Source organism: Struthio camelus, chromosome 1 (genome assembly GCF_040807025.1).
Source record: "Struthio camelus isolate bStrCam1 chromosome 1, bStrCam1.hap1, whole genome shotgun sequence".
Classification (NCBI taxonomy): domain Eukaryota; kingdom Metazoa; phylum Chordata; class Aves; order Struthioniformes; family Struthionidae; genus Struthio; species Struthio camelus.
Window position 1 is genome coordinate 165,609,972 of NC_090942.1, and position 21,521 is coordinate 165,631,492.

Here is a 21,521-nt window from a genome sequence, read left to right on the forward strand (position 1 = left end):
AACTTGGCTAGCCTGCAGGCAGGGGACCAATGACTAATGAGGTTTATCTTGGGCAGCCATGGCTCAAACACTATTTTGAGTGCTGGCCATCACATCATGCAGTAATTTTATGGAGAGGCATCACATGTAGATGGCAATGCCTGTTATGGAGATGGATGTGGCTGGAAGTGTTGAGCAGAATGGCTATTTTTGTGCCATTCCTGTTACACAAACGAACAGCTGGCTTTGCTGTTCAAGGAACAGTATCAAGGAATTAGTAGCATGGTTCAAGAGCAAGAAAGCATAACATAAGAGAAATGCTGCATGGGTTATTGTGATGCCCTGATCATCTTGTCAAGATCCTTGAATTTCTTTCAGTAGTGATAAAAGAAGCAATAGAAGCAAAAGGAGTAATAAAAGAACCCAGACTTATATGTCTACATTGTAAATATATACTATATATATATGTTTTAAATGTCTTACTATTAGCTTTCCCCAGGCACCCAGCTTTGGGTTTCTCTGTGACAGATTACTTTTTCATTTCAGTGTTATCGTATCCTTCTGGATGCCCTTAATATTAAATCTATAAATGCATAGTAAACTTCTTCAAGGAAACTTGAATCTTCAGATGATCTTTGTGAAGAAAGAAGATTGTATTAGGTCATTTGTTTGATTACTCTGCAGTGCTTTCCTTTGCACAGCCTTTACTGTAAGCCAAAGACTTTCCCAAGAAAATAGGCATAAACCAGAGTGAAGACTAATTATAATGTCTATAGCAACTATAAAATTAAGTCTCATCTAGTGACAGCATTATCCTTTGGTAATAGACGAATTATTTTTTGTTCAGAAAAGCTAATTTGTATATGGAAAAGATTGAGACTGACAACGGAAGTTTGGTGGTTGATATGAGAAAGAGGACTTAGTTCCAGGATTTAGAGCATTTATTGCAGCTCTGAAAGCTCAGAAGAACCATTTAAGTGCCTAACCAGTGGCCTAAAACATAAGAAGTTTGCAAACTTCATAAGGTTTTCAGCAGCTCCATTTCAGGCTGTTGAAAACCATTAGTAATGCAGCACAATAACTGGTTAAAAGAAAAACATATTGTTCAAACAAATCTCCATGAAACTGTCATCTTTATTTTTATACTTCTGTTATTACTAATGTGGGAATTTGTGTGTTAACAGCAGTTTCTTCTCCATTAGCAAGACTGTAACCACAGAAAGTGATTGCATAAATGGATTTTTTTCTTGCTTTGAATTGTACACAAGTCTTGCACTGTGCACAGAAGATGGAAATGACACAGCAGTGCCATTTGTGTTTGCGATTAAACATCACAGGAAAGTAAAGCAAGCCCAGCTACAGCTCATACAAATACCAAAATGATCATTCATGTTTGCTTCTTGCTCACAAGGTAATAACCTTCACCTAGGCCATATAAACTGCAAGGATTATGCCGGATGTGTTAAAAGCAAACAAATGTCAAGGTGGAAGACTATGACATGTATTGGCTTAACATACAAATAAGATAACAAATGCTGCCATCATAAGGAAGCTCTTAAAATTTAAATTGTGAATGAAAACAAAACAACATAAAATGCTGAGTGAGCAGCCAAAGCAGTAACTCCCCCATGAAAATGGTTAAGCACAGGTTGTCTGGAGAGGCGGTGGATCCCTCATCCTTGGTGATTTCCCAGATTAGACTGGACTGCTATTGTGACTTATTCCAGTTTTCTGTACAAAGCAAGGGGTGCTGGCGGTGCCAGTCTTTTGCTCTACACTTGCAACTAGAAGGGTTAGTCTAAACAAAGATTTTGTTTAAAAGTATTGTGTCCCATAGCAGCATGACACTGGTAAATATTTCTGGTGTTGGGTTGGTCTTAGCTGCTCAGGCCTCGGAAATGTCTACCGACAAGTCATCCTATGAAGGTCAGAATAGCCTATAAACTGCATAATATATGCTCTGCGTTTTAACTTGTGCCAAGTCACTTGCTTGTGACTGCAGGGGGAAACAAATGAGTGCCCTTGGCAGCTACTTGACTTTTGCTATGATACAGTATTTAATCACATGCTAGGCGTATCATCTGACAAAGCAAGCTTTTCTCCCCCTTGACTCTGTATGTGGGTAACTCACTACATTGCGGTTCTATTCCCAGGCTTAACAGTCATCTCAGTGCTTATCTCACTTCAGGAAATCCCTGGTATAGCATTAACGCTGCCTTTGATTTTCTTCTTTGAGACTTTAGACTAAGTTTTTAACGGATAAATTATTTGTAAAATACTAGAAGCCTCAGGTGAAATTTGTAGTATTTTTTTTTCTATGCAAGCAAAAATTCCAGAATGCACCAGGACAGTTTGCCAGCATAACTACCTTAGTGATAAGTTTTCAATGCTTTCCATGTAGACTAGAGTCAGGTAAACAAGGTTAGTGATTAAAAACAGCTGACAATGTATTTTTGGTAAAAACTGCTTTCACCTTGAAAATAAGTTTAAGAAGAATAAGTTTAAGAAGTTCACTGAGAATTATTTTAAAACATGACATACAAAGCTCACACAGTACAAGAAAGGAATTAAACTATAAAGTCAGTTGCTGTCTCCACCACCTATATAAAGAAGCTTTTCCTCATGTTCAGGTGGAACTTCCTGTGCTTCAGTTTGTGCCTGTTGCCTCTTGTCCTGTCACTGGGCACCACGGAGAAGAGTCTGGCCTCATCCTCTCGACACCCTCCCTTCAGATATTTGTACACATTGATCAGATCACCTCTCAGTCTTCTCTTCTCCAGGCTAAGCAGGCCCAGCTCTCGCAGCCTTTCTTCACAGGAGAGATGCTCCAGTCTCTTAATCACCTTAGTAGCCCTCCGCTGGACTCTCTCCAGGAGTGCCATGTCTCTCTTGCACTGGGGAGCCCAGAACTGGACACAGTACTCCAGGTGAGGCCTCCCCAGGGCTGAGGAGAGGGGCAGGATCACCTCCCTCCACCTGCTGGCAACACTCTGCCTAGTGCACCTCAGGAGACCATTGGCCTTCTTGGCCACAAGGGCACGCTGCTGGCTCATGCTTGACTTGTCCACCAGCACTCCCAGGTCCTTCTCCGCAGAGCTGCTTTCCAGCAGGTCAACCCCCAGCCTGTACTGCTGCATGGGATTATTCCTCCCTACGTGCAGGACCCTGCACTTGCCTTGTTGAACTTCCTGAGGTTCCTCTCTGCCCAGCTCTCCAGCCTGTCCAGGTCCCTCTGAAGGGCAGCACAGTCTTCTGGTGTGTCAGCCACTCCCCCCAGTTTAGTATCATCAGCAAACTTGCTGAGGGTGCACTCTGTGCCTTCCTCCAGGTCACTGATGAATACATTGAACAAGACTGGACCCAGGACTGACCCCCGGGGGATACTGCTAGCTGCAGGCCTCCAACTAAACTGTGCGCCACTGACCACAACCCTCTGAGCTCTGCCATCCAGCCAGTTCTCAATCCACCTCACTGTCCACTCATCCGACCCACACTTCCTGAGCTTACCTAGGAGGATGTGATGGGAGACAGTGTCCAAAGCCTTGCTGAAGTCCAGGGAGACAACATCCACTGCTCTGCCCTCATCTGCCCAGGCAGTCACTCCATCATAGAAGGCTGTCAGATTGATCAAGCATGCCCATTGGTTGTGGGTGCATCCCATCAGGGCCCATGGATCTGTGGATGTCAGGTTTGCACAAATGGTCTCTAACCCGATCCTCCTCAACCAAGGGAGAGTCTTCCTTTCTGCAGACTTCCTCTCTTGTCTCCAGGGTATGGAATTCCTGAGGGCTGGCCTTAGCAGGAAAGACTGAAGCAAAGAAGGTATTCAGCATCTCTGCCTTCTCTGTATCCTTTGTTACCAAGGCATCCACCCCATTCAGCAGCAGGCCCACATTTTCCCTAGTCTCCCTTTTGATATTGATGTATTTGTAGAAGCCTTTCTTGTTGTCCTTGACATCCCTTGCCAGATTTAATTCCAAATGGGCCTTAGCCTTCCTTGTTGCATCCCTGCAGACTCCGACAATGTCCCTGTATTCCTCCCAAGTGGCCTGTCCCCTTTTCCACATTTTGTGTACTTCCTTCTCCTGTTGGAGTTTTGCCAGGAGTTCCTTGCTCATCCATGCAGGTCTCCTGCCCACTTTGCTGGACTTCTTGCTCATAGGGATGCACCCATCTTGAGCCTGGAGGAAGTAATGCTTGAATATTAACCAGCTCTCCTGGACCCCCCTTCCTTCCCCCCTACCCCATGAGATTCCTCCAAGCAGGTGCCTGAAGAGGCCAAAGTTAGCTCTCCTCAAGTCCAGGGTTACAATCTTACTTATTGCCCTGCTCCCTCCTCGCAGGATCCTGCCAAGGCTGCCCCCAACCTTCACATCTCCAACCAGACCTTCTGTGTTTGTTAGTACAAGGTCTAGCAGCACACCTCTCCTCATTGCCGTCTCCACCACCTGTGTCAAGAAGCTATCATCAGTGCTCTGCAGGAACCTCCTGGATCCTTTGTGCCTAGCTGTGCTCTCTTCCCAGCAGATGTCAGGGTGGTTGAAGTCCCCCAGGAGAACCAGGTCTTGTGATTGTGAGGCTACTTCCAGCTGTCGGTAGAAGGCCTTATTGACGACTTCTTCCTGATCAGGTGGCCTGTAGTAAACCCCCACAACAGTGTCACCCATGTTACCCTGCCCTTTCATCCTTACCCATAAGCTCTCAAGTTGCTCTTCATCCACCCCTAGGCAGAGCTCCATACATTCCAGTTGCTCCTTCACATAAAGAGCAACCTCGCCTTCCTGGCCTGTCTTTCCTAAAAAGCACGTAGCCATCCATGACAGCATTCCAGTCATGTGAGCTACCCCACCATGTCTCTGTAACTGCAATGAGATCATGGCCCTGTGACTGCACACAGATCTCTAATTCTTCCTGCTTATTCCCCATGCTGCGCGCATTGCTGTACAGGCATTTCAGAGAGGTAATTGAGCATGCAGGCTTCTCAAGAGAGGTGCAAGAGGATCCTCCATTGCCATGTTCCATGCTGTCTCCCCTGGCATCCTGACTTGAGCAGTGTTTTACTGACTACACTGTCTCTATAACACTCCCCTTCCCTCATCTCTCCTAGTTTAAAGCCCTCCTTACCAGGCTGGTCAACCTGTTGGCAAAGACAGGCACGCGTGCCCCGCTTGGTGAGGTGGATCCCATCTCTCTCTCTCCATCAGTTGTTGATCTTTAGACAGGTTCCCATGGTCATAGAAACCAAAAGCCTGCTGCCAACACCAGCGGCGCAGCCAGTTGTTAGCTTGGAAAATCCATCTACTCCTCCTCCCGTCCTTCCCCCTCACAGGCAGGATTGAGGAGAAAATGACCTGGGCTCCCAGATTGTTGACCACCATCCCCAGAGCTCTGAAATCCTGTTTGATGGTTTCCAGTTTGCCCTTGGTGTCATTAGTGCTCACATGGAAGAGCGGCAGAGGATAGTCGTTCAATGCATGGACAAGCCTTGGCAGTCTTTCCACGACATCTCTTATTTGAGACCCCGGCAGCAGCAAACCTCTCTAGAGAAGAGGTCAGGTTGGCAGATAGGTGTCTCTGTCCGCTGTAGCAGGAAGTCACCCACAACAATCACTCGCCGCTTCTTCTGGGTGTTCCTGTATGGCACGGGGTCTGTCAAGCCAGTAGCTTCCCTTGGAGCCATGCCCAGCTCCTCCTCAGCCTGGAGGGCACTAAACATGTTCTTCAAAGGCAAGTCTTGAGGAGGAGCAAGAACCTTTCTACTTCTATGAGAAGTGACCAGTTTCCAGCCTTCTTCCACAGTGTTATGATGTACTGTTTCACACGGTACAGAGCCCTCTGGCAACTCCACTGCAGTGGGGAGTGGAGACTCCGGGAGCTGCACGGTCTCTGAGAATACCATGTCAATCTCTTGCTCATCTTCTCGGATGCTATGCAGCCTAAATGGTGGGCTTGTTTCTCCCCAAACCAATAACAAGTTTGCCACATTCTTTCGACTGAAATTGGGGCAGGGGGTGGAATGGGGAGATATCTCTATTCATAAAACTGCCAGAAAAGTTTTTGCCATTCCCTGACCTGATGGCCAGCAAGCAACAGAACTCACTTGGGCAGTGGGAAAGCTAGCTTTAACTTCTGGTATGGCCTGTGGGGTTTTAAACCTGAACATCCTGCTCCTCAGGAGCATACTTTACCCAACCTGTTACTCAAACCCTCTTGTTAACAGCACTTGACCTTGAATATTCACTGGAGCAAGGACGAGAGTCAGTTATCCCTTTTCGTAGGTGACCATCCAGATCTCTGAGGTGAGCAACTAAAATCGTTTTGCTCACTGTCCCAAAGATTCCTAACAAAGTGGAAGCCATACCACAGGAAACACTGACAACAGCCAACCTGAGAAAATCCCACACACTGTGGATTAGGGTCTGTCCTGAGTAATGTAGTTTCAGTTCAGACTAATAGAAGTCTTCCTCAGAGTGGGCAACTGTGCTATCATTGGCTAAAAGCTAGCAGGAACAGGTCAGCTTTTTTCTGAGACTTTTGGTAATACAGTGTGGCATTTTCTTTCTTTTGTTTGTCTTGATCAAAATCCCAAGTCAGATGCTGCAGCATAATTAGCTGAGAGTTTCACAGTACAACACACTTTGGTCCTTCTTATTGTCTTGTTGAGTGTGCACTCTATCCGTGAAAAAGAGAAGAGGATTAAGATGTGTTTGAGTGTTTTTTTTTCACACTGGAATTCATGATCTTGTAATCTCTTGATTTCAGGACCTCGGGTCTTAAGAAGGACTAGAAACAATGTGAGATTTAAAGAAGAAATGCACCACAATTATTGCAAAGATTATATTCCATTAAGTTCTCTTATGTCATCATAGACAACACCATAGTGTCTGAATGCTCCTTGAGTGGCATGAAGGCCATTTGTTATATGAAGATTTTTCTGCCTTTTTCTATCAAAGGGAATGATCCTTTTAGGAAGTTTCTACAACACGTTTCATTAGGGTTTATTTTCATGATGTTTGCTCTAGTTTCTGTGCTTAGTGCTGAAGGCAAAATGAAAAAAAAAGGGGTGCCTCTTTTGGGATGGAGATGGCAATACCAGCAGCTGTTCTGACCAGTGACAACTAAGGTTGTGAGGCGGAGTGAGTCTTCAGTGAGCTAATCCTGGGGTCTTGCCCAGCCTGCAGGACCTTGCAGGATTTACCGTCATGAAGAGTTACTTTCATAACAGAGTGCTCACAGCGTCCTTTCTCCTCGCAGGAGAGGCCATGGTCCTTAACCCTTCACTTGTTCAACTTTTGAGGATAAAGTCTCACTGAAACATCCTGAAGATAAGGATGGATATTCTCATGGCTGTTGAATGGGAAGTCATTGCAGACAGCAGATGACAAGGCTGAGGTGTTTGCAATAGTCTGTGTTGCTGAAGAGTTGCTTTAGGCTGCCTATTAATATCCTAAAAATGAGCACACAAAGTTCAGGAATATTGCCCTTGGCTGCAGTAAACGTATGTGTAGCTTCTGCATGGTGTTTATAGAGGCATTACAGTCCTATGTAATACTTCTATTTCACAAAATATGAAATACAAAAAAAGAACACCCTAGGCGATGTTTTATAATCGCATATTTGATTCAAAATATGTTTACAAAGCCCAATTTTCCTGTCCTATCAAACTTCTGCTCACAGTAAAGAGCGAGGCCAGCATAAGTCTCCAGCAGCTTTTGTTTGCCTGACAGGCGTGTGGCTGTGCAGTGAGCTGATAATCAAATTACTTCGGAGCAGCCATAATTTTTCTGATCCCCCCAGAAAAATGCATAAACCTTTCAGAAATAATTCATCTTTAAGTCTATGCCTCTGACAGGGGGTTGTAGGTTTTTTTAAAGGGTGAAGACATTTCCACCTAGTGGCAAGGCCTGAAAACATAGCAAACATGGTATCAAATCTTTGATCAAAATCAGTTAATCTGAGTTTTTATGTGTAACATGTCAGGCATAATGAAAAACCTAGAACTGTAGTCAGTATGCTTCATAATTCAAATATGCTAAGGTTTGTAGAAGATACTCAGAAAAGTATTTGCTTCTGTTGCAGGTGAAAAGCTTAAATTCCAAATTCTAGCAGGTGGCAGATACTAGGCTGTATGTGTGTGGGGGGCAAATTTCTGAACCTGAACTTCTGAATTCTCCAGGAAAAGCCTGCTACTTGCTTCTGCAATCGGTACGTGCTCGTTGTGAGTTTTCATAACACCTGGACTAAACACCTCCAATCCTCCCGAATCCTCCAATTCATAAAGCAACATGAGATGAATCCAACAATTAAGAGTCCAATTATGCTTGTGCTTCTGCATGTGGACTCTTTAGATTTGGAAAACTAGGGGCTCGAGGTGCCGAAGAAAAGGATTCCCAAAAGAAGAGGTGGTCTTGGAAAGAAGAAGGGGGACCAGAAAGAAGAAGGTGAAGATCTTGTCTGCAGGAAAGATCTGGGAAGTGGGAGAAGACCCAGGATATCAGAGAGCTGCATGGAGATGAGTCCTGGGGGACACCCAGGGACCGTAGTCACTAATGCCTGAGACTAGGTAAGGAGCAGCACAGCAGGAACCCATCCAACTTTCTACCCAAGCTTCCTGGGCCAGCAGTGACCTCCCTGGTGGGAAGGGACGTTGAGACCTTGCGAACATAGCACTGGGGGCAAGCAAGAGAGCAGGTGAGTGAGATAACCAAGTAGGAAAAAACATCTTGTCTTGGTGGTTGCAATTTTGCGGGCATTTTACCCCTGTCTGGGCATTGGTCCAGCCTCCCAAGTTACTCAGGAAGACTCTAAAGAAGTGAAATAAGTCCTACACACAATTGTAGGATGAATTTCTCTACAGCCTTTTTAAGGCTGCAGTCCTCGGTGCTTTGGAGATAACTGCTGTGAGGTAGTTACACAGCTGCCGGATGAGGTCTGATGGTTTTAAGTAGGGAGGAAAGCAGAATTTGCCGGTGCTGCCCAGGCTGGCAGGCTTTTTTTTTTTTTTTTTAATTAATTGATATTATACTATCACAGCTGGTGAAGCAGTTTTGGTTTGCTCCATTAATGTTCAGGCTCCTGTGCATTTACATGTAACATGCATGGCCAAGCCAATAGAAATTCTCCTTCAGCCCCTCGCCACCTGAATTTCCTATTCATTTCCCAATGGCTTATGTATCGAAATGGCAAATTTTGGACAAGATGGGCGGTACTGCATAACTCAGCTTTCTCCTAACATGCACCCAAAATTGCATGCCGAAAAATTTTCTGTACCGAAACAAGAAATGCACCTTTCTACAAGGATTCAGGACAAGGCTGGAGCGGAACATAAATAATATGATTCTTTGCGTAGGCATGTTTTACCTGAAAATAAAGTTTTCAGGCAGTAGCAATTATGACCAGTAGTTTCTCTTTTTTCACACTTACATAAAGGATCCATTGTTCAGTGAAGGAAAAACAAAATTTTATACGTTAGGCAAGAGCGACATCTACTGTTCAGCACAAACAGCAGCTATATAGTTGGTTGGCGGGCTGACTGTGTCCCAGTTTGTAAAGACAGGTGTGCTGGTAGACTCTACACATTTCTGCTCTAAGGTCTTTGGCTTACAATGTTAATTAAAAGGAATGAGATACCATATTTGTATAAAATTAATAAATTACCCAAGCTTTTAGGTGAACAAAAATGAAATGCAGAGCCCTTAGTACCAAAGTTAGGGCATGTATCAATAAAGTGGTAGCACTAGCAGCTCAAAATCAATGAATAAATAAGGTAGAAACTCTCCAGAACTGAGATATATAATTAGCCTACCCAGTCATTATTCATTTTAAGGAGGAGTCTACATGGGGTGATAATCTAGGTTGTGAATTCAAAGTCAACCAGATACATAATTTGAGTGGTGAGGCATTTTAATATTGAAGGCAAGTTACTACCTAACTTGTGAATTCAAATCTCAAAGGTGACTAAATCTTCCCTGCCAGGCCTTTTGTGTGATCCTAGACTTGTTCCACAATAAAACATCACAGTTCAGACCCGAAAGAAAGCATTCTTCATAAACAGAAGCCTGACAATTTCTCTTTACCAGAAATTAAGCTAAAAATTTCATGCCACAACTCAAATGAGTAATTTCATGACACAAATTTCTATTTAAATCCAGGCTGCTTTCTGCATGCGAATACCCTGTGTAGCCAAGGAGGCACACAGCCGTACTTCCATGTCCAAATCCTAAACATTAAAAAGGAATATAAAGGACTGGGCTACCTTGTGGATTAATAAAACAGAAAATAGGAAAGTTAAGGTATTTCAGCTAACAACTTCAAGACTCCTGGGAAGCAGAGACTGGACATTGTTGGTAATGGAATTACCAACTGGACTGGACATGTTGGACTGGAATTTGTTGGTAAACATGACTGTCTAGTGGTGGGAAGGGATTGACCAAGCAGTAGGATACTTGGCTACTTTTTGGTCTTGAAATGCTAGATTTTTGGTCTTACCCTCGATTTTTACAGTTTGTAAATTTCATAGGATCATCAGATCCTAGGATCGTTCAGGTTGGAGGGGACCTCAGGAAGTCTCTAATCCAACTCGCTGCTCGGAGCAGGGTCAGCTCTGAGGTCAGACCAGGTTGCTCAGGGCTTGATCCAGTCAGGTCTTGAAAATCTCCAAGGATGGAGTCTGCAGTGTTTCAGGTCAGCCCGCTCCACTGCCTGACTGCTTATGGGGAAAAAGTTTCTATTTGCTTACTGTGCCCACAAAGTTGAACTGGACATTTCCAGTTTTTAGCTGCAAAAAGGCAGCAACAGAGTGACAAGCTGGAGGAAAGCCGAGGCTCTTGTGAACCTCAGCCGCATGTCCTTGGGCAAGGCAAGCATACAAGGGGAAGAACATGCTCGCACCAGCAGCAGGCTCACACGCTGTGCAGAACTACAAAAATGTTTGACAAAAGGTAACCATCATCTCTAGGTCTGTACCAATATTTGCTCTTCTGCTGTACAGGCTCAATGTATGGGCAGCTAGAGTCTGTGCTAGACAAATATGTCATATGCGAGAGTTTTTTCTTGTCTACTAGCCAGGGGGTATAAGAGCAAAGCTGATCCCTGCTTTTAGCTTTTATCAGACCTCAAATGTAGCTTTTTGCTTGGTTTTGCCTCAATTGCCAGCTAGTACCATGCTTCAGTTCCCTGCCCCTCTGCTGGCCACCTGCTGTGTCCCTGCACACGTGCACTGCACTTACTGTGCCTAAACAGAAGCACCTCTGCAGCTAAGGAAAGCAGCAGGGCTCATCCCTAGCTACAAGGAACCGGACATCTGAATAACACACACGAAAAACCCAGTAAAAGGGAAGAGTATGACGAAATAGCTTTCAAGAACTCAGCTAAGTTACAGAAAGAGATCTGTCAGTAATACACACCCTTGGAAGAACACGTGTCATGAAAGATGAGAGGAATCCTCAGCAGTGTGTAGTACAAACAAGGAAAAAGAAGAATTTTCACCATACCACATCAGAGACAGAGTTAAAAAATGCCAGACTCCTCAAGGCTGAAATGAAAACAGAAAATAAAACTAAAAGGAATGAACTTGCAGTTAAGATACGGACAGTCAGCCCCCAAGTGTGTCATAACCCAACCCTGAAATATATGATTAGCACCACTTGCCTAATTTGTCCTAGCACTACAATCCTATTGAACTGAAAAAAAAGAAGTGTTACAAATAACATACTAAACGTAGCAAAGATTTCAGATCCTGTTGTACAAGATTCCACAGGTATTTTTGGGCTTCTTCGATTTTTTTTTTTTTCACTCCAATGAACACTTAGAAAACATGTAGGAAAACAACTTACAAACAAACATACATCTCTGGAATATACACATATGACTTACCAGGCTGTCATGCACGGGAAGGGTGTGCATTCATCCAGTGGGCATCCGTCTACTCTGCGAGCTCCTGCAAGCACACCATTACTCCCCTGGGGGAGTAACATTTTGCACTAACAAAAAAATGGAGGTATTAGCATCACATTTTAGCAGGCTGAGTTTTTCACTGAGTGCAGGAAGTCAGTCCTCAGTGCAGGAAAGAGAAATAAGTGGGCAGAAGAATGAGTGGGGTGGCTTTATAGTGGCAAAATTACCAAGCAATAGTCTGTAGCAGAACTCTTTTAGGACAGCGGCAATCTGGGAATTTTACACAGTCTAAGGAAAGGGAAATTTTTTTCCCAGAGGAAAACTGTAGGTGTGATTGAAAATACATGTATTTGATGAACCAATCATTGAATACATTTCAGTGGCAGTCCCTTAAATTGTCTCTATTACAAATACAGAAACTCTCTGTTAGAACAAGAGAGGAGAGCAACACAGGAGGAGGGAAGCATGCAGCCAGTGGGGTCGGACAAAGAGATTTATTGAAGGAATCAAGGGCAATTAGTATCCAACCCCTCTTGATGCTGAATTGCCCATAATGCTTTTGAAAATCTCATCTCAGTCAGCATGAAGCCTGGCAAAGATAACTAGCTAGCACCTTTGAAGTCTTCAGTTGCATGGGACCAAAAAAATTATGGCAGAGTCAGAGCAATTTCAAAGGCTAATAGTCTTTGCACAGGAGTAAAACGGCTCAGTACTGCATATAGGAAAATTACATGATGGGTCATGTGGAATTCATACAAAAATATATGTTAAAGAACATCTAAATTTGAGCAAAGAATCAAGGTAACTAAATTATTTAAGAAAATATCTTTTCAATGAGAAAACACAACTAGATTTTGCTGGGAGAGAAAGTGGTAGGATCACGTTTATTCATTACAGTAGGAAGCGATGTACGATGACTGGATCATCTTAAACTAGTTTACAACAACACATATTTTGGAAGCAAGATGAAGACAACATAGTACAGCATAGTCAGACCTGAAAAGCAGGAGAAACACTCTGACGAGGCATGGGCTACGAAGGCCCTTCTCACTAACATTGCATAACAGAGGTTGCATTGCTACACGTCTTCCCTGCACTATATGCTAAAAGAGGGAGGAATAATTCATTGCTAGCTGTTGCTCATGCGGCAGCAGAATGAGCTTCCGTGATCCTTTAACTCCATTCATTGCAATCTCTCTTCTCTCTGCCCTTCTCACCCTGGACAATGGTTTCTCTAGCACAGGAGATTTATTCATATTCCACTCTTTCCATCATGGTAGCTGAGAAGGGGAAAAAGGAAGATTTTCTCTGTTTCTAGGATTTTGAAGAGAAAAGGGATACAGTGAGCTTCTCCTCTCCTTTCCACACTTCCTCTGGTAGGCAAAGAGTGCCCACAGTCTTCAGCTGATGCTTAGGTCAAAGTCAGAAGAAATACCTATAAGTTCACTGATCAAGGGTCAGAGATCCCAAAAAGCAGAACGGTTTCCCTGGTTGCTACAGGACTGCATTAGAGCTCAGGAGAGTCACGTGTGCACAATGCACACGTTACCGTCAGCACTCAGCAGTGTCTTACGGGTAGCTCTGGTAGAGCCGATTTGTGCGTCCAGTTTGGGGACGCCTGGGATTTCTGAGAGTACAATAGCACATGCAGAGCTACTGCTCCAACCAGATTGGCAGAGATGCAGAAATTTCGTTGCTTGGTATTTGCTTGGTTTTTTTTTTATTGACTGTTTAATATTTTATCTGCTTTGCTATGGTATTTTCAAGTAAACATGGGTATTATTTTAGCATTACGACTCAAATGATATTAAAAATGGATCATTACTTGAATACTTCATCTCAGGCTTAGCGTTACTATTTCAAAAAAAGATTTTGAAAAATTGCAAGAAGCTGGAAAAGAGCTTCAGGAATGAGTGAGTTCTAGGAGATGTATTGTGACACATCTTGAGAGATGTACAAGGCTTTAGAGATGCATGTCGGTTAGTTCATTTAAGAGTAGATTTAAACAGGACTTGATTATAGCCATGATTACATCCATGGGAAGGAGACTCCTGGCATAAACATAGCTAGAGATACATCACTCTGGGCTAGAAGTGAACCACAAATATTTCTCAGTGAGGGCAGGTAACTACTAAAACAAAACTCTTTTAGTAATATGGAAGATTCCTTAACTTTCGGAGTTGTTAGTCAATGTTGAGCATCTTCTGCAAAAATATTGGTACTAACATAATCCTTTATACATTGATAGGAATTTATAAATAAAATGAACAAAGAAGTTCTTCATCTATATGTATTGGAATACACTGGGAGTCCGGAAAACATACAGCTTCAGGCCCCTGGTCTCTCCATGACTCCCCATATGCCCAGCAAAGAGCAAAGAATCAAGGTAACTAACAAACAAAATTTGCTAAAGGTACAGTTTCCATGATGTAGAGTAATAAAACTATTACTATGCAGTAGCCAGTTACATGGTAAAAAATGTCTTCAAGTCTTTCTATAAACAATGGTGTCCCATACCAACACTTGTTCGAGGATGTGTTCACCACTGTCAGTTTATTTCTGAACGTATTTATTTATGAAAGCTAACCGAACGTTCACATTCAAGATTAATATGACCAAATATGTACCAGAAAGAGTTAAGGAGAACAGATTATGCATGACCAATAAGTTCAAATTCATTCATGTGTAGATGGCAAATATTGAAAGCATCATACAAACATAAAGAAATAAGATAGTTATGCAATCATTTTAAAAGTTATATTTCCTAAATAGTTTGTGCCTGCTTCATCATTACCTTATGCAGTATATAATTGCTTGTATTTTCAGGTTCACATCTCTTGTCATCATGAGACAGAAAATAATAGCTTCAAATGAGCGATACTTCTAGTATTGGAAAACATTCAAGTTCTTTTCAGCCTCATCTAAACATTTCCTTCTCAAGATAATAACTTTCCTTCCTCTTCACATAAGTTTGCAAATATTTACTTTAAAAAACAAATCTGGAATGCTTGTGCTTTTGAAAGTGTTTTCTTCTTCACGGGAAAAGAGAAGCGTGAAAGCAGAAAAATAAGCAATGCTTTGAAACAACATGGCAGTAAGCAGAGCAGTTACCCATGAATCAAAAACTTAGAGAAGGGAGAGAGAAGATCAAGCAGAACGCATAAATCCTGGCTCTGCAGGAATTCTCTACAATGCCATGTTCTCAGCTAGCACACACACCAAAAGGTCAAGTCACTCCATATAATCTTAAATTATCTGCCCCTGTGCCATAATTAGAGCGGCATCTCTGAGCAAGCCCCTGTTCCTCACAGCTCAGCAGGCCAAGAAAGTAAAAGCCCTGTTGCAGGGCACCCAGGAAGGCACATGTGCCCTTCTCCAGCCTCCCAAGGTAGAGGGGACTTCTGCCAGCCCCTTCTGGAGGGGCTGCCCTTGGCTACAGTCAGGGAAGCGCTGATCTTTCTTCTAGTTTATTGCCTGGATATGTGGGGCCTTTAAAACAGCCCAGGTCACACAGGAGGTTGGGTATTTTTGCAAACACTGTGCAGATAGGACATGTATGTTGACTTCCTAGGCTTTTTTGTTCCTCTGACCCTCAGGACCGGTCAGGGCAGCACAAACACGTAGTGCCCGTGTAAAGTGTTCCTGGTGCAGGAGGTCGTCTGGTGGAGTCAGGCAACGCCTTTCTCCAGCAAAGGCCTCCTCCAGCTGGGGTGCCCTCAGCACCTGCAAAGGAGCGCATGGTCTTAGGCACAGGCTCCAGCTCGCAGCCACTCTGGAGCACAGGTTTAGGATAGCAATCACTGGGTCAGAGCCCACAGACCCAAGACGAGCAGGACTGCATGTACGAGCGGCTCCTGCTCACCCCCGAGCATCCCTGAGCACTCAGCCCTGTGCCTCCACGAGGGACTTCCCCATGGGAGAGGCAGCTGCTTCCCCCAAGGGAGCTCCCAGTCAGGGAGCAGAAGGCAAGGATTTGGGTCCGCTCTCCCGGCACCTGCCAAGCTCTCTGCAGAGCAACTGCTGTCAATTAAAACCCTGCTGTCACCTCCTCTTTCCCCCATCTCCCACCTCTCCTATCCCATGCACAGACACCAGGGGTGGAAGTATTTCTTGATGTGAGCGCTGCTTCTGCCTGCACCTGCACTTCTGCTCTACCTCCCTCGCTGAGGGCTGGAAACACCCAAAACAAACCACCGCAGCCAAACCACACAGGTTGCGGGCGGTCCCAGCTGATCTGGCGAGCGACACAGGGCAAGCCCACATGTCCCGTGCTGGTGGTGGAGGCCAGGAAGGGGAACGACAGCCACTCGCGTGGCCTCTGTTGTGGGGGGATTTGACAGAGAGCCCTTGCCAAGGTGAGGAGGGTCAGAGCTGCTCTGGTCCTGTGACGCGGCGCCCGCGCTGCCTTCGCCCAGCAAAGCCCTGGGAATGGAGGCAGAGCACTCCTGCAGTCTGCCCGCTAACTTCCCTGACGCTCTCACTACACAAACCTGTCATATTTAAAAGCAAACTCACAAGCAACAGAGTGGGATATTTAAGGCTCCAGCTATGAAGAGGACAGGAGAGATCACAAAGGATTTACAGGTAAAGTGCATATTTTATTTTTAAAGGTCTTGATTTGGAGGCAGGGTGAAGTAGACAGAGAGGAGCAAAGGGTTAAAACACGGTGAAAGCACAGAACAAATTAAACTTATCTGGGATGCATCCAGTACTCAAATTAAATCCAAATACTCTTTTTGCATGGAGATACCTCACTGAATGATAAAGAGTAAGGGGAGGAGGGCTCATGTCTTCATCCTTAAATATATCATTTGCATTTCTTAAGTCTGAGCCAGTGGAAGAGTCGAACACTGCGAGCCAAATCTTATTTAATTTACTCAGCAACACATCTGTGTGAAATATAGTCCAATTACAGGCATTAGGTTACTTTGCCATGGCTGCAGCCATTTGGCTTTTATTTCCAGCAGGCTGTAATTAAATTATCACAATGTAGGAGCAGACAAGTTTCCCTTATACGTGATTGCAATTAAAGACAAGCAATCATAACATTTTTTAAAGTGACTCCAATCAATTGGTTACAGTAAAGCATACCATGTAATAGAGCAGTGACTCCACCATTAAGACTGAAAGAGGGTTTCTATTTCAATAATCTAGTTCCCTTTTATTATGAGTTCTGCTCTTGGATAATTTATTTAAAGTTCGTTATATGTCTACAGCATATATCATTTGCCCTCTGCTTGGGCTGCACAAGTCTCATTACGGCCGATTACTTAGTGTGATAAAATCTGCCTCAGTACAAACTGTTGCTTAATTAGATTTAAGTTTTGTCTAAATTATGTTTGTATTTCAGACAACAAAACAACAAGGCCAACAGCAAAGACTTGCTGTCGCCTTTCTGTTGCCACTGTGGTAACCTGTTACATCAGACATAGTCCTAGGGCAGAAGTTCAGACCTGAGACCCAAACCCATGTGCTTTTCCTCCAACACTTTTCTCCACTCCAGATTTTCTTGGCCAACACCAGGTTTGCAGTGGCCTGGTCTGCAAGGGAGTCTCATGTTCCCAGAAGGGAGGCAAATACCATGAGATACCCTGCCGATAGCAAAGGGAACAGCTCTGAGAGCAACTGAGAGACTGTGGCAGACATTAGGGACTGCAGTGGCTGAGTGCCGCTGCTCTGCTCTTCAGTAATCGGAGGGATTGCTCTGCAGTCCCTATAGGTTTGCTGTGGCAGCACACTGGTAGGCAGGAAAAAAGTCTGGCAAAAAAATGAGAGTCCTGCAGAACCACCAAGTATAGCACCCTATCACATGAAGCAGTATCCAGATGTGCACTTCAGCTCTTTTAATGGCTGTGCCCTGTAAACACCATGGTGTGCACAGTGCTAGGTGCTTCCAGGGGCAGACAGCACAATGTGACCTCTACTGCTGGATGAAGCTTTTGCTATTTAGCTCGTTAAACATTAGCCATACCAGTGGCTTTAAGTTTGTTTGGGGACGAGGCTATAACTGCATGACTTCTCACCTGCTTTCCTGTGCACATCACCCTCTCTTTGCCCTAGTCAAACTGCATCCCTCTCCTTCATGTGAAATACCAGATACCGCTGACATTTCCCAGGCTCTCTTGTCTTCCTTGTGCTGCTGGGTGGGATAGGGATGCTAGCTTGGAAAATGCTGCAAACCTGCAGTCAAGATACAACTTTATACAAAACATCTCCTCCTCTATTCCCAACCGTGAAAAGGAATTTGAACCTGTTTGGCTCTTTGAAAACAAACGACAATGTTTAGCATATGTCTCCTCAAGCTCCAGCTGCAGTTTTTAAAGTGTTTTAAGCATATTCCAACCAAACGTTCTACATAAATTTGCAAACCTGGCTCTGTGAAATTTCACAAGTGAATGGAGGAAGAAGCAACATAAAAAAAATTCAACATCGTACAAGAAATGGAAGTGATGATTCAGTATGGTGCACTTTAACAGATCCAGGCCATAGTAATTTGTGGTAGGGCTTTGTCCCATAAGAGGTAGCATCCCTCAGGAAATGATTACATTGGAGGTTTGTTCTCCTTTTTTCTATCAAAACAGCTACTCCACTTGAAAAGAAAGAAAGCATTCACACAAGTGCATTTACTGGATGCAACAGTAACAGTTATTTGCCAGCAGCTTCAGTGGCCCTCTATTTTCTACTGGACAGAGCATGTATTTGACTCTTCATTTCCCCAGTTTCATGGATACTGCTCGAGTCCTATGTTGCATCTCGAGAATGGCTGCTTTGCAAAGTTGGATGAATTTATCCTGGTGTTTCAGAAAATAATCTACTATCTAAGCAAAACTATTTAAAAATTTTACAGGGACAGAAATTTATATAGCAGCTAATGATAAGCCTGAACATAACCTATTTCTTTCAATATTAGTCTTGTTAATAAATTAAAAGAATTAAATATTCCTGTATCAGTTGTTTTCAAGAAAGAGGGAGAAAAATGTCAATCAACTCCAGTATCATAAACAATAGGAAATCATTTCAACATCTGCACTGTTTTCCAGTTAATTAGCAGAAGATATAAATAGTTTTTATGAACGAATAACATTGAAGACATTCCCCTTTGTATTTTTAGTGAATAGAAGAACACAACTAATCTATCCTTCTGCTCCACTTGATCCTTGATAAGAGTAGAAGATGAACTTTGTATACTGGGGAGCACACTTCACACACTGTGGTGCTCGAAGTCCATTACATTTCTGTTGAAGAGTACTTGTGCCGGCCCTTCTCGGAAAAACAATTTTTTAAAATAAAATTATATCTATCTATACAGAGAGATGAATAAAAGGCTACTAGATCAGGATCAGTTCTCATCAAAGCAACAAGGCCTTTTCTTATTCAACAAAGGCACTTTAATAGTGACTGATGGGAAGCTGCAAGGAAAGACCTGGCTATTTGAAGGTTTTCACAGGCTAGCAGAAAGTTTTTCTGTCAATAAAGAAATCCTTCATAGGGCAGTGTGGGTTAACCCGTTTGCTTTTATCTGTCAGTGAACACTAAACATTTGTCTCTTCCTTAGGCATTAAGGAAAAAGCATGAACACAAGTGAAGACTCAACCAAACTTGCCACCTGGCAAAACACTGAGGGTGATTTCCCCAACTGCACTGATGTGGAAGCCATTCTGAAGACTTTGTATCTCCCGATTATGTACAGCATCATCTTTCTGGTGGGCTTCCCAGGAAATGTCATTGCAATTTGTGTTTACAGTTTCAAGATGAGACCTTGGAAGAGCAGCACCATCATCATGCTGAACCTGGCCCTCACAGACCTGCTCTACTTAACCAGCCTTCCCTTTCTAATACACTACTATGCCAGCGGGGAACACTGGATCTTTGGCGAATTCATGTGCAAGTTCATCCGCTTTGGTTTCCATTTTAACTTGTACAGCAGTATCCTCTTCCTCACCTGCTACAGCATCTTCCGGTACTTGGTGATTGTCCACCCTATGAAATTCTTCCACATCCAGAAGAAATGGTGGACGGTGGTGGCTTGCGCTGCGGTTTGGGTGATCTCACTGGCAGCTGTGAGTCCTGTCAACTTCTTGATCTCCTCAAAAGTGGAGCAAAATAGATTCTTATGCCTCGACCTCACTAGCTCTGAAAATCTCAGCACAATCAGGTGGTATAACTGGCTTCTGACTGGACTGGCCTTCTTCTTGCCCTTGTTGACAGTGACTCTGTGCTATGCGCTCATTATTTACACTTTAGCTACGGGGCCTCACACACAGGCTTGCTACAAACAGAAGGCCCGCAGACTTGCCATCGTCCTCTTGGTGGTCTTTTATGTGTGCTTCCTCCCTTTCCACATCTTTCGGGCGGCTCGAGTTGACCTACGACTGTGTGCAGTCAGTTGTCACATGGAGAAGCAAATCCACTCTGCCTATATCATCTCTAGGCCACTAGCTGCACTCAACACATGTGGTAACCTATTACTTTACGTTGTGATTGGAGGTAACTTCCAGCAAGCCATCCTCTCTCTTTCAAGGTGTAAGTGGAGCAGTCTGGGAGCAACAGTGATGTGAACAAGGCAGGAATCACATTAAAGTTATGAAAGAATCCCTTCAAGAAAATTGCAGCAGCAACAAATAAACATGGGATTGCTTTGGTCTTGTAACCTCTTACATTGGCAAGTGTATTGATGTGGTGGCAAGAATTCCAGCTGGCTTCTCCCTCTCTCTGCAATATAGCATTTGTCAAAATGCTAAGTCTCAGGAGCAGGTTTATATATACCTCTTTCAACAAACAAACAAACAAAAAAGAGAATTAAAAGATTGTAAGCTGTCCTGAAGGTGGAATTTAAAATTACCCAATCAGCCTGTTTCCAAAGATATTTGGGAAATGTAGGATTCTTCTTGCTTCAGGCTTTGTGGTTGATTATAGAAACTCAGAGGGCTTAGTTTTGACACAAGAACAACTTCCATTGATTTCACGGTTGTCACTGATGTAGTGCCTGGTTTATTATATGTAGGGTGAAATGCAGCAGAATGTCACAGCTGCTGCAACCACTGAATTACATACTTAGAAAGCACCTAGATAAATCAGATGTTTTCAGATTAGATGGACCTGATGAACTTCAGGATAGGGCACTTAAAGAACTGAAAGACGAAATCTCAGAGCTGGCCTTGAGAAGGATGAGGGGAGTACCAGAGGAGGACAAACATCCCTGAAAAAGGGATGGATGAGGAATTAATGTCCGTCTCAAAAAAACAGTGGAACAAACAATCAGACGATATGTCTACAAAAGATGAGTACTGGTGAATAACAGACAGTATGGACTTTTCAGAGACATACAATCCTAAATCAATCTGATTTCCTACTACAATAAATTAGGAGGCCTTGTACATGAAGGAAAAGAAGATGTCATATAACTTGACTCTACAAAGAGTTTTAACACTGTCTGGGATAATATTTTTGTGTATAAGCTAAGGAGAGAGTCTACTGCTATAGTTGGTTAGAGAGGTGTGCTCAAAGGGGAGATAATAGTGACTTACTATCAAAGTAGAGGAAGTCACTGAGTGGGGTTTTGACCAGTCTGTCCTGGGTTCAGGGCTATTTAGTGTTTTCATTAACAAACTGGATGATGAAATAAAGTGTGATTATTATATCTATAG

General features: G+C 43.4%; 1 protein-coding gene across 7 annotated transcripts in view; it reads left to right on the plus strand.

Annotated features, from left to right (window-relative positions):
* Window positions 1-21,100, plus strand: part of LOC104139303 (2-oxoglutarate receptor 1) — a 50,790-nt gene extending 29,690 nt beyond the window's left edge. For 4 of the 7 annotated variants that reach the window (XM_068928751.1, XM_068928761.1, XM_068928779.1 and 1 more), the window contains 4 exons: window positions 8,156-8,670; window positions 14,123-14,260; window positions 14,701-16,458; window positions 19,430-21,100. In XM_068928751.1, the coding sequence (XP_068784852.1) occupies window positions 19,446-20,432 (987 nt within the window). In that variant the 5' untranslated portion in view covers window positions 8,156-8,670; window positions 14,123-14,260; window positions 14,701-16,458; window positions 19,430-19,445 and the 3' untranslated portion in view covers window positions 20,433-21,100. The remainder of the gene's footprint in view (window positions 1-8,155; window positions 8,671-14,122; window positions 14,261-14,700; window positions 16,459-19,429) is intronic. The other 3 variants (XM_068928769.1, XM_009667396.2, XM_068928798.1) reach the window with 1 other exon arrangement.
* Window positions 21,101-21,521: the final 421 nt, after the last annotated feature.